This window comes from Urocitellus parryii, chromosome 6 (genome assembly GCF_045843805.1).
Source record: "Urocitellus parryii isolate mUroPar1 chromosome 6, mUroPar1.hap1, whole genome shotgun sequence".
Classification (NCBI taxonomy): Eukaryota; Metazoa; Chordata; class Mammalia; order Rodentia; family Sciuridae; genus Urocitellus; species Urocitellus parryii.
In genome coordinates this window covers 132,131,822-132,145,808 of record NC_135536.1, presented here as the reverse complement: position 1 = coordinate 132,145,808, position 13,987 = coordinate 132,131,822, and the positions used below count along the sequence as shown (strand labels likewise).

Below are 13,987 nucleotides of genomic sequence, written 5' to 3'. Positions count from 1 at the left end.
TCTAGTACCAACAGACCCTAGCAGAAGCAATCAAAAATCATATCTGAAGGGTCTCAGTCTCATCTTATTCCTCATATTACTTTAAAAAAAGAGTTTCAAGATCAATATTTACCACCAAACTAAGATGAGCAGGAAAAGAAAACATGAAAAGAACTATCCCAGCAGACAATAAAAACAAGCCCAACTTTTGGAATTATCAGACATGGGCTACAAAACTTGCCAGACATGGTGGCACACATTTGTAATCCTAGCTACTTGGGAGGCTGAGGCAGGAGGATTGCAATCCAGGCCAGTCTTGGCATTTTATTCTATTTCAAAATAAAAAAATAGAAAGGGCTGGGGATGTAGTTCAGCAGTAGAGTATTTGCCTAGCATGTTCAAGCTGAGACCTTGGGTTCAGTCTCAAGTACTGAAAAAGAAAAAAAAAAAAAAAGAAAAAAAAACCCCAAAAATCTAAAACTCTACTTCTATATTCAAGAGGGTAAAAAATCAAGACTGGAAACTATTAACTATACAAAGTAGTCAGATATGGTAGTTTATGCTTGTAATCTCAGCTAGGAGACTAAGACAGAAGGATTGGAAGTTTGAGGCCAGTGTGAGCAACTACTTAGACCTTGTCTCAAAATATAAAAAGAGCAGGGGGTACAACTCAGAGGTAGACTACTTGCCTACCATGAGCAAGACCATAGGTTCAACCCTCAATACTGCAAAAAAGAAAATAAGCCAGCTAGAATTCCAGGAATGAAAAATTAAATTATATACTATGGTTATGGCAGCTATAATTCTCACACTTCCCCCTGTACATCCCATTGAATGAAGGTAAAAATTTAGGCAAAATGCATGGTACAGTTATTTGATAATTTTGAAAAGCAAATAATAGTGATCGATTGGAGGAGTCCAGAATTTAAAGTCCTGCCAAAGCTGTGTGTGGTGGCATGTGGCTGTAGTCCCAGCTCCTCTGGAAGCTGAGGTAGTAGGATCACCTCAGCCCAGGAATTTGAGACCTGCTGGGCTACATAATGAGACCCTTTCTTTAAAAAAAAGAAAAAGCAAAAGAAGAAAAGAAAAAGAGAAAAGAAAGGAAAAAAGAAAAAAGGCCGGGGCATAGCTCAGTGTTAGAGTACTTGCCTGGCATATTCAAGGCTCTGGGTTTGATCCCAAGCACCATATACATACAAATACCATTGATTGAATCAGCAGTGTTTACCTTAATTTCCCTGTTCTGGCATTTCCTGGCCTGGTCTTACTGCAATCCGAAACCATAGGTAAGCATCAATATGGACAGAGAGTCTAGAGAAACCCTCTAGACTAGGCTTGAGGAATGGGAAAGGGATCTTCCAGTAAGGACAGTAGTAGCAGCAGAGGCCGTAGATGCCTAAAACTTTGAAGGAGAAGAATCCTCCTCTTTGTTCAGAGAAGCTCTGGGCCTAAGTGGGTGGGATGAAACCCTGTTGTCTTGTTTTTGGTCCAGGGCAAGGCTCGTATGTGAAAGTATGTGGCAGAGTGGGGTAAATGGAGCCCCAGCTATTTGGCCAGAGGATTGAAAAGAGAAGCCCTAGGGATCTATAAAGTATTGAGGAGATCATGGAGAGGGAGAAGCTTGGGAAAATGACCTCTGAGAGTCATTAATGACCTCTGAGTTTATAAGCTCTTTACAAATTTCTGGGCTCATTTCCAAAGCTGGTCATACAAGGATCTGATTCTGAACAACGTATCAAAAACATTAAGAATGGAACTAACAGATCCTTATCCAAGTTCCAGACTGCCAACTGGGTGGCACACACAGAGGAAAGATCCAAATAGCACTGGAAAGACTTTGAAATTGGAAATGACTTTAAAACTACAACCTTATAGGGTTGCAGCCTGAACACAATCAGGTAGATTGCCTGCTAAGACAAAAATATGATCATTCTCCATAGGATTTAAACAAGAACCAGAGTCTTGTAATATTCAGAATGTCCAGGATGTAACCATAATTACTTGGCATATGAAGAAAATCTCATTTTCATAGGAGAGACAATCCAAGAATGCCAGTACCAAGAAGACAAAGATATATTGGAATTATCTGACTTAAGAATTGTTATAGTAAACATATGACAAGTAAGGGTGAACACTGGAAATGAATGGAAAGATACAAAGAAATAAAAGAGCTGGGTGCACAGTGGTACACTCCTGTAATCCCAGCTATTTGGGAAGTTGAGGCAGGAGGATTGAAAGTTCAAGGCCAACCTCGACAACTTAGTGAGACCCTGTCTCAAAATATAAATACATATAAATGGCTAATTAACTTGAAATTATAGAAAAAGAAATAATTTATTTCTGAACAACAGAGAGAAAAAATTAGAAAAATAAATGAACAGAGCCTCAGAGACCTAGGATGTAATATCAAAATGTCATTAAATAACCAGGAGAGGAGAAAGAGCATGGTACAGAATTTAAAAAAATATGTGAAGAAGTAATGGCTGAAAACTTTCCTAATTTGGCAAAAAACATGAACCTATAGATCAAGAAGTTCCATAAACCTCAAACAGGATAAGCCCGCATAGTTCCTCATCAGAAACAATTGAATTGCTGGAAAAAAAAATATTTAAATTAGCCATAAAAAATAACAAAGAAGAGAAACAATGATTTGAATGACTGCAATTTCTCATATGAGACAGTGAGTTCACAAGGAAGAGGAACAGGGCTGGGGCCGTAGCTCAGTAGTAAAGTGCTTGCCTTGCATGTGTGAAGCACTGGGTTTGATCCTCAGCACCGCATATAAATAAATAAATGGAGATATTGTGTCCGTCTACAACTAAAAAAATAAAAAAAACAAAGAGGAACAACATCTTTTGAATGCTGGAAGAAAAAGACTTACCTATAATTCTATATTTAACATAAATATCCTGAAGTATTGAAGGCAAAATAAACTCATTCTCAGATAAAGAAAAAATTAAGAGAATACACCAGCAGCAGATCTCATTTGCTTTAGAAGAATTGCTAAAGTAAATGTTTAAGAAGAGAACTGAGCCAGGTGTGGTGGCACACACCTGTAACCTCAGTGACCCAGGTGGCTGAGACAGAATTGCAAGTTTGAGGTCAGCCTCAGCAACTTAGTGAGAGGCCCTAAGCAACTTAGTGAGACCCTGTCTCAAAATAAAAGTGAAAAGAGTGCTGGCTGGTGATGTGGCTCGGCAATTAAGTGCCCCTCGGTTCAATCCCTGATACCACCACCATCACCAACAAAAACAACTGATTTTAGAAGGAAACTTGCAAAATGAAGAATGGAGGAAGAGGTCTGGGATTGTGGGTCAGTGGTAGAGTGCTTGCCTAGCAGGTATGAGGCATTAGGTTTGATCCTCAGAACCACATAAAAATAAATAAAAATAAAGGTATTGTGTCCTTCTACAACAACAACAAAAATTTTTTAATGTTTTTAAAAAAGAATGAAGGAAGAGGAACAGAAATGGTAAATATGATAGATTAGTCTTTTCCTCTTGAATTCTTTAAAATATGTTTGAAGCTACAAGCTGGGTTAAATCCTCAGTACCACATACAAATAAGTAAATGAATAAAGATGTTGTATCCATCTACAACTAAAAAATTTTAAAATATGTTTGAAGCTAGAAACTATAGCATTGTCTGCTGGAGTTTTTAATATATAAGTTAACTACAACATAAAGAGGGAGAGGGTAAGAAGTCCTTTATGGTGGTGAGATTACTACATGTCATTTGAAGTGAGATTACTACATGTCATTGACAGTAAACAGACTGTGGCAAGTTAAGTATATATATTGTAATTCCTAGAGCATCAACTAAAACACTATACAAGAGTAAAAAGCACAATATATGTGAAAGTAGAATATTAAAAAACAAGCTGAGCGCATGGCACATGCCCATAATCCCAGCAGCTCCAGAGGCAGAGGCAGAAGGATCACAAGTTCAAAGCCAGCCTCAGCAATTTAGTGAGGTGCTAAGTAACTCAGTGAGACCCTGTCTCGAAATAAAATACAAAATAGGACTGGTGATGTGGCTCAGTGGTTGAGTGCCCCAGTACCCGCTCCTCCAAAAATTCATATAATCTAAAAGAAGTCAAGAGAAGGGAAACTGGAAGGAAAAACAGAGGGAATTCTGTAGTTTGGATCTTAAAAGTCCCAAAAGGCACATGTGTGAAAGGTTTAGTCCCCAGTGTGGCACTATTGGGAGGTGGTAAAACTTTAAGAGGTGGGGACTAGTTGGGGTCTTCCCGTCATTGGGGGCATGCCCTTGAAAGGGACATTGGACCCCAACCCCTTCCTCCCTTTCTCTTTTACTTCCTGGCTATCATGAAGTGAACAACTTTATTTCATCACATGCTCCCTGCCGTGATGCACTGCCTTGCTGTAGTCCCAAAAGCAACAGGGCCAACTGACCATGGACTGAACTCTTCAAAACTGTGAGCAAAAATAAACTAAAAAGGAAATTTTTTTTTTAGTTCTAGATGGACACAGTATCTTTATTTTATTTATTTATTTTTATGTGGTACCTCATATGGGTAAGGCAAGTGCTCAACTGCTAAGTTACAACTCCATCCCTTAATTTTTTCTTTTTAATAAGTTGATTTTTCTCAACTATTTTTTATAGTAGTGGAAAGCTAACTAACACAGATATCAAATACAAAACAAATAATAAATTGACTTTTTTTACTGCTTGCCTAGCAGGTGTGAGGCACTAGGTTTGATCCTCAGAACCACATAAAAATAAAGGTATTGTGTCCATCTACAACTATGTAAATAATTAAAATATGTAAATAATTAAATACTAAATGTAAATGGTATAAATACACCAATGAAAAGACAAGAGATTATGAGACTGAATCAAAAAACATTCCCTAGCTGGTTGCAGTGGCACACACCTGTAATCCCAGCAACTTCAGAGGCTGTAACAGGAGGATTGCAAGTCCAAGGCCAGCTGCAGCAGTTTAGCAAGGCCATAGCAACGTAGTGAGACCCTGTCTCAAATTAAAAATAAAAAAGAGTTGGGGATGTAGTTCAGGGTCCCTGGGTTAGATCCCTAGTATGAATAAAAGTTAATAAATAAAGCAAAACATTCCCAACCCTTCATACAAGAAATTCATTTCAAATATAATGATATAGGTAATTAAAGGTAAAATAATAGAGGCTAGGGTTGTAGCTCTGTTGTAGAGCTCTTGCCTAGCATGTGTGAGGCACTGGGTTTGATCCTTAGCAACACATACAAATATAAAAATAAAATAGAGGTATTATGTCCATCTAAAACTAAAATTATTTTTAAAAGTAAAATAATAGAATTATATATATTCTGTAAATACTAAGCAAACAAATTTGGAGTGGCCGTATTATTATAAAGCAAAGACATCAAAGCAAAGAAAATAACTAGTTGATTTTTCTAATAAAATAATAGATGGTTTTCTCACCTATTTTATAGTAATTAAAAGCTAACTAACACAGATAACAAATACAAAACAATAAATTGACTTATTCAAGAAAGCATAATAATGAAAATGGGTATCTAACAATATAGCTTCAAAATACATGAAACAAAAACTGGTAGAACTGAAAAGAGAAATAGACAGTTGGAAACTTTAACACTCCTCTCTCAGTAATTCATAGATATAATAGAAAATCAGAAAGAATATAAAAGAACTGAATAGCACTGTCAATCAACTGGAGCTAATAGATATTTATAGAATACTAATTCTTTTCAAGTGCATATAAAAATTCACCAAATAGATCATATCCAGAATCATAAAACAAACCTTAACAAATGTGAAATAATTACAATAATAGAAAATATGTTCTCTGACCAAAATGGAATTAAACTAGAAATTAATGAAAGAAAAATAATAGGAAAATCTCCAAATACTTTTTCAAAGAGGAAGATTTTTGGTTTTATTTCTGTTGTTGTAGTACTAGGAATTGAACCCAGGGGTTCTCTACCATTGGGCTACATACCCATCCTCTATTTTATTTTGAGACAGAATCTCTGTTAGTTGCCCAGGCTGCTCTCAAATTTGGAATCCTCCTGTCTCAGCCTCCCAAGTGGCTGGGGTTACGGATGTGCATTACCATGCCCAGCTCAAGGAGGAAATTTTAAGTGCAATTGGGAAACATTTTGAATTGAATGAAAATGAAAATATAAAAGTTTGGAATGCTGCTTAATCAATGTTTTGAGGAAATTTTATAGCATTAAAGGCTTATATTAGAAAAGAAGAAAGGTCTAAAACCAATTACCTAAGCCCTTACCTTAGAAAACTAGAGAAGAGGGCTGGGGCTGTAGCTCAGTGGTAGAGCACTTGCCTAGCATGTGTGAGGTAATGGGTTCGATCCTCAGCACCTCATAAAAATAAATAAATAAGGGCTAGGGTTGTGGCTCAGTGGTAGAGTGCTCTCCTAGCATGCATGAAGCACTACTGAGCACCACATAAAAATGAAATAAAGATATTGTGTGTCCACGTACAACTAAAAAATAAATAAAATAAAGGTATTATTTATATCCATCTTCAACTAAAAAAATATTTTGAAAGAACAGAATGAACCCAAAACAAGCAGAAGAAAGGAAATAAAAGACAAATGAGAGGAAATAAATTAAACCCAAAGTTGGTTATTTGAAAAGATTGGTAATATTTATATACTTCTAGCAAGACTCATAAAACAAGAGAGGAGACACAAAATACCAATATTAAGAATGTAAGAGAGGATATCACTTCAGACCTTGTGAACATTAAAAGGATAATAAGAGGCTGGGGCTGTAGCTCAGTGACAGAGCACTTGCCTAGCATGCATGAGGCACTGGGTTCGATCCTCAGCACCACATAAAAATAAACAAATAAAATAAAGGCATTCTGTTTATCTGCACTACAAAAAAAAAATTTTAAAGGGGGTAATAAAAGTCTATGAAAAATGCACATAAATTCAACAATTTAGATGAAATAGACCAATTCTATAAAAATTACAAACTATCAAAACTGATGCAAAAATGAAATTGATAATTTGAATAATCATATAAGCATTAAATACATTGAATTTGTAGTATAAATTTCCAGCAAAGAAATCTTCAGGACCAAAAGGTTTCACTGGGGATTTCTCCCAAACATTTAATATAATAAAACTCAGTAGCAGCCCTAGGTCTGGCTTCAGGTCTTGACACTGCCCTGTCCCATACCTGTTAAGCTCCTAGCTTTTACTCCTGTCCCCCAAAGTCAGTGCTCCAGGGTCATGCCTCTTGCAGGTTACCAGCCAGACTAGTTATTCAGTTGTTCATTCCTGTGAACCCTGTATGTACTCAGGGCTGTGAAGGATGCAATATTGAATCAGACTAGGATTAGGAACCCTAATCCCTGAGAATTTATGAGCCAAGAGGGAAAGACATGACAGCAAATAAGACCTAATAATGTTATTTGTAGTGAAAAAAACTTTCCTAGAACCAGCTAGGTTCACTCTACTCACATAATTTTTGTTTTTCAGAAATGCACTGTAGATGTACACACACACATACACACACACACACACACACATGCACACACACACACATGCATCCCCTAGTGTGTAGAGGGCTCAGCCCTTGTAGAAGTATACTGAAAGAATTCAGTCATCCATCGGATATTTGTTGATCTATAAATCTGACTCTGGCCTGTGTTGGGCCCTCTGCAGAGGGGTAGAGTTCCCAGATTAGCAAGGTGACGTATACATGAGACAAATAACTACCACACAGAATGAGGGTTTAATGATGGAATTAGTTATATGTGCTATGAATATATAGGTTAGGAAGCCAGTAATGCTATTTGAGGTTGAGGAGTAATCTTGAAAAATCCTCAAGGAAAAGAATAAACTTAAATGAAATCTTCACAATCTTAAATGGATCTTCTCCAGCTGGGCAAAGAGAAGTATGAAAATGTCTGACAGAGAAAGAGCAAAGTAGTTACAAAATAGCACCAGTACAGTTACCTAGTGTCAGGTGGAGGGACCCTAGAGATGAACCTAGAGAGGGAGGTCTGGGATGGTTACTAAAGAATAGGTCTCATTCATCACGCAAGAGTTTATTCCCTTACTTGTTTTCATTTTTAATTGAGTTTTTGTTGAATATGTGCCATGCATATGGCATAAAAATTTAAAAGTAGAAAAAGGTGTATAAAGAACATTACATCTCTCCTTTATCCACCTCCTCCTGAAGTTAGTTCCTTAGGTATCCTTCCAGAGCTATTTTCTTTGCATTTACAAATGTATATGTGTACTGGTATGTTTTCTAGACAAAGCTTGAATGCTTTACTCTCTTTTCTGCTCCTTGCTTTATTTTATTTATTTTCACAGTCCTAGGGATTGAATCCAAGGGCATTTTACTACTGAGCTACATCCCCAGCCCACCCACCCCCTTTTGAAAATATATTTTTAGTTGTAGGTGGACACAATACCTTTATTTTATTTTATTTATTTTATGTAGTACTGATGATTGAACCCAGTTTCTCACATGTTCCAGGCAAGTGCTCTACCACCTAGCTACAGTCCCAGCCCCAAAGACCATAAGTATTTTTAATTTTAATAAATAACGCCACATTGCTATCTGTAGAAGCTGTGCCACAGCCTGTTTCCCCACACCCTGGCTAATGGAGAGTATTTTTAACCTTTTGCTCTTTTAGGCTAGGGCTCTTAGGCTTTGTCCTATAAGTGCTGGTAAGATGCTGAGACATTTTTTGTTATTGTTATTTGTTTGCTTGTTTTTATTTTGCAGTGCTAGGACTTGAACCCAGTGCCTCATCATGCCAGGCAAGCGCTCTACCACTGAGCCACATCCCCTGCCCCCACTGAGAGGTTTTTAAGCAGGGGAGTGCCAAAGTCCAATCTGTACTACAGAAAGATCGCTAGGCTGCAGTGAGGATAAAAGTTTAGCAGAGGCAAAGATTAGCGTCCTGGCTGCCGATTTAGGAGGCTGTCCAGTAGTCCAGTCACAGCCGCCATGTGGGCAGCTTGAAGGAGGCAGTTGACAGTGGAAACAGGAATGAATTTTGAGGTAAAGGGGACATAGGCTCAAGGGACTGATCAGGCTGCGTGGGTAAGCAGGAGTGGAGGGGGCTTTAAGTAGGAGTCTTGCTAGCAGCAGAAAGTAGGCTTGGGAACCAAGTCAGTACTTTCTTTGTAAATTTATAGATCCTAAAAGTCACAAGTTAAAAGAAGGTCCCCATGTGTTACTATTTGTTGACTCTAAGGCATTTTTGTCCGTTAATATCTTCTTTGTTGTCGGAGAAGTTGGAAGAGTATTTCTATTAAAATTCTTTAGTCAAACTTATTCCTGACATTTAGAATAAAACTAATTTTTCCCACATATAAATAAGAGAAAATTCATTCAAAATTCTATATTTAGTAAAGGAACTTTAAATTCTATACTTAATTTAAATATATGTTACATATATTTTTTAAAAGTCTTTCATTAATGTGATCTGTCTGCTTTGTGTGTGGCTTGAAATTAAAAACACTTGTATGTAGTGATTTAATTTACAATTTGAATTTTATGTAATACAGTTAATTCTTTGATCTGTTCAGTCAGTATCTACTAATTTTTTTACATGAGCAATAACAAAGTGTTTATATGTTCTCCCCATTTTCCCTGTTCATCTTCTATCTTATAATAGCCAAAGATTTTATTTCTATATGATTATGTAGTTAAATATCCTATATTTCTGTTACTTGGATTCTCAGCTTTTAGTAATATCTCATTCCTGGCCTTTTATTTTAATTTTTGTGGTACTGGAGATTGAACCTAGGGGTACTCTACCACTGAGCTACACCCCCAGCCCTTTTTATTTTTTATTTTGAGACAAGGTCTCATTAAGTTGTTGGCCTCAAATTGGAGTTCCTTCTGCCTCAGCCTCCCGAGTCTCTGGGATTACAGGTGTGCACCATTGAGCCCAGTTCAGCTTGGCTTGAGTCTTGGCTTTATGTTAATATAATATGAATATATTTAGTGCTTTCCTTCAGCTCTTTTGCTTCCTTGATCATGTTGGGTTGACTGAAGCTTGTTCTCTGTGCTCATGGGAATGAGATATTCGTTAAGTCCTTGTATGTTCAAAACCAGATTTCTTAGCTTAGCAATTTTCAGGTTTCTTCTGGAGTATATTTTTCTGAGATCTGCTGCCACAGGGCCATTCCACTCCCCTGACCCTGTCTCTGCTGGACACTGTCCCCATGTCTTCTGCTCAGCTCCCACCCAGTCCTCCAGAATCCTACAGCTGTGTTCATGGAGCTCGTGGATTTGTCACCTCAGGGAGAGTCCCTCCTCTGCAGTGTGCGTGTTTTTGCTGGCATATTCTGTTTCACAGTTCACCCGTTGAATGGCTTCTCTAGTGCCCCCCGCCCCCGTAGCTTTGGTTCCTCCTCAGCCTACCAGTGTCTACATGTATTTGCTTTTGGCGGCCTTATCCTTGGTTTGTTTTTCGACACTATAGGTTTTATTTGCCTCTAGTTTCCCGGATAGAAAAGTTTGCTTTAGTCTTTTCTTGTTTACTTTGTTAGTATTGGTGGTATCCAGGAGGAAAAGAGGCAAGTTACTGACTTATATCAACATTTAGGCAGTAAGTTTTTAATTTTATTTATTTATATTGGTAATACTGAGGCTAGAATCCAGAGTCTCGTGCATGCTAGGCCTGAGCTACATCTATAGCCCTTTTTACATTTTATTTGAGGCAGGGTCTTGCTAAATTGCCCAGGCTGGTCTTGAAGTTGGGATCCTGCCTTAGCCTTCTGAGTTGCTGGGATTACAGGTGTGACACCCCACCCTTCCATGCCCAGCCCTTAATTATGTTTAAATGTGTGGCACTATGGTATAACAGCAAAGAAAATGGGGTTTGAAACTAGATATACCTGCCTTCTGATCTAAACTCTGCCACTAACTATCTAAAAATGGACAAATCACATCCCTTCTTTGACCATCATTCTTCTCATCTCTAAAATGGGGATAATTCTCATAACAATTTCTCATTGTGGCTGAGCATGGAGGCACATGCCTATGAGGAGGATACCAAGTTGGAGGCCTCCCTCAACAATTTAGCAAGGCCCTAAGCAACTTAACAAGACCCTGTCTCAAAATAAAATATACAAAAGAGCTGGAAATGTGACTCAGTGGTTAAGTGTCCCTGGTTCAATCCCTGGCACCAAAAAAAAAAAAAAAAAAGAAGAAGAAGAAGAATTTCCCATCATTATGCAGAGTAAGGTCATATGTATAACACATAGTAGGCTAGCATAATGCTCTGCAAATAGTAGGTGTTCTAAAGGTAATGTTTCATTGATTTCTTGATGTAGATGCCATTCATGGTTCCATTAACTCTGTTTGGATGGTTATCATGTTATTCCATGAGCCCAATGTCCCTGGTGGATGCTGTCTTTGAGGCATTGTCAGAACACACTTTAGCACATTCCTACTTCATTCATAAGTCTATCTAGGGCAATCTGTACACCAGAGAAGAAAAGATTGATAGCTCTGGGAACCTGGGGGGTCACTGTCCTGCAGGTGGCAGGGCTGAGGGTGGGATTCCCCAGGAGCAAGGTCTTTCGGGCAAGGCAGGATTTTTTTCAGGAAGAGGTCAGAACTAGACTAGGGACTATCCAGAGGCTGGGCCTGGATTCTGGATAGACCCTAGTCTAGTTTCTGGGATCAAGGATTATTGTGGGTAGGCATGAGGCTTTGGAACTTTGTCATAGGTCTGCCTCCCAACTTCCAGCAGGCCTCAGAAACCAGGTGGTAGGATTTCCTTCAGAGCAGTTCTGCATGATCAGAGGTCAGGATGCTATTTTGAAGAGCTCCTAGTGCATGTGCAGTTAACTCTTTGCTTTTGTCTGTGTGGTCCTCAGGTCCCGGAGTCCCAGGCCATCATGGCTCCTACTGTATCTGCTAGCAGCAGCTCTGGCGGAGCCTCTGTTGACTGCAGCACCTCTAGAAGTCAAGGTATCATCGAGCCCATGGATACAGAAACCCAGGAGCATGGGAGAACATCTGCTGACAGAAGAACTGAAAGCCAGAAGAACACACAGACAGATGGAAAGATGCCGGCAGATGGGAAGACCCAGGGAGACAGATCACAAGTAGCCCAGAGGACACAGGCAGACAGAAAGACACAGGTGGATGTTGTGACACAAGACAGTGAGAGGTTACAGTTAGACAGGAACTCAGAGAAGGATGTGGTGGCACAGAGAAGGGTGGAGACACGGGTAGAAAGGACGCAGGCAGATGAGAGGACGCAGAAAGATAGAAAGACACAGGCAGATGGGACGATACAGGAAGACACAAGGATGCAGGAAGAAAGGGGGACACAGTCAGAGGACAGTGTTCCTGCAGCTATCAAAAATCAATCAGACAATCGGTCTGTGATCAGCCTCAGCCCACCATGCAGAGACCCTAAACTCCCACCTTCAGAGCAATCTAAATCTTCTCAGATTACTGAATGTTTTGTACAGACCCCAGAAACATCTTGTATCCTAGAAAAACCTGGCATCATGGTCAGATCTGAGGAGCCAGCAGTAACAGCCTCCAGGAACCACCCGGACACTGTATTGGATCCCCTTTTGGGGAATCTTGGGCATCCAGCACAGCTGCCTCCTAGGAGGAACTTGGAACAGGTGGGAGGAGAGAGATGTCAAGGGCCAGAGTGGTCAGGCCTGGTCAAGGCCAAGTCAGAGGACAGCCTGCTCCAGGGCCCCAAGGAGCAGTGGCCAGGAGATATGCTGTGTGGGGGTCTGGGTGGCTCAAGCCAGGAGGTGTCCACCATGCCCTCTCTTCCTGGGGCTGAGGAGGGGCTGCACAGTACCCTGACCTCTCAGCACATGAGCACAGCTGCCTTCCTGTCCTCTGGGGATCAGGCCTTGCTGAGTTCTGCCCCCGCACTGAACCTGGGGCCGAGGCCCCCCACTCAGAGTCACCCAGCAGAAGCCATGGCCACCAGTGGTGAGGGGGCCTGTGCCAAGGAGCCAGATATGGAGGGGAGGCCCTCAGGCACCCAGAGTTGTGACCCTGGCCTCATAGATTCTCTGAAGAACTACCTGCTTCTGCTGCTAAAGCTATCCAACACTCAGGCAAGTGAAGCAGGAGCTGAGTCCCAGGTGGGGGCTGCCACGGGAGGTCTGGAGCCCTCATCCACTCTGGCCCCCACCGTGGAAGTGGCTGGGCTGAGTCCCCGGACATCGAGGCGCATCCTGGAGCGTGTGGAGAACAACCATCTGGTGCAGAGTGCGCAGTCCCTGCTGCTGAGCCCCTGTACCTCCCGACGTCTCACTGGCCTCTTGGACCGTGAGGTGCAGGCTGGCCAGCAGGCCCTGGCTGCTGCCCAGAGCTTCCGGGCCCCCAGCCCACTCACGGTCCCCACCATTGTGGTGGGCGAGGAGGGCTCTGGGCTGACCTCAGAAGGATTCAGTGTGGGTGAGGGAGAGGTTTCCCTTGAAGGGCCTGGCCTCTGGGGAGCCTCCCAGGAAAGTGGTATGGGTGGGCCATTGGGGGAGGGGGTCAGGCAAACAGCAGAGAGCAAAACTCAGGAACTCTTCCCAGAGGAGGAGGTCCCAGGGGAGGCTCTGACAGATCTCCCTGCAGCCACACCCGAGGAACTGGCTCTAGGGGCCCGGAGGAAGAGATTTCTCCCTAAGGTCAGAGCCGCAGGAGATGGAGAGGTGGCCAAGCCTGAAGAAAGGGAGAGCCCTAGTGTTTCTCCCCGGGGATCCAGGAAGAGCCTGGCACCTGGGTCTCCAGGGCGGGAGAGACGCTCCCCTACCCAGGGCAGGAAGGCGAGCATGTTGGAGGTGCCCAGGGCAGAAGAGGAGCTGGCTGCAGGAGACCCGGGCTCCAGTACCAAGGCCAGTGGTCTGGACACAGAGCCTGCCCTGGATGAAGGCAAGCAGGAAGCTCTGGCCAAACCCAAGAAAGCCAAAGACCTGCTGAAAGGTGAGCAACATAAAGGGTGGAAGAAGGCTTCCAAAAAGCTGCAGAGAGGCGCTGCTGCTCACAGGAATAG

The 13,987-nt window shown here is 41.2% G+C and overlaps 1 protein-coding gene across 2 annotated transcripts in view; it reads left to right on the top strand.

Moving 5' to 3' along the window:
- Alpk3 (alpha kinase 3) overlaps positions 1-13,987 on the top strand; it is a 53,992-nt gene that overhangs the window by 24,719 nt on the left and 15,286 nt on the right. For both annotated transcript variants that reach the window (XM_026388238.2, XM_026388237.2), the window contains one exon: positions 11,841-13,917. In XM_026388238.2, the coding sequence (XP_026244023.2) occupies positions 11,841-13,917 (2,077 nt within the window). The remainder of the gene's footprint in view (positions 1-11,840; positions 13,918-13,987) is intronic.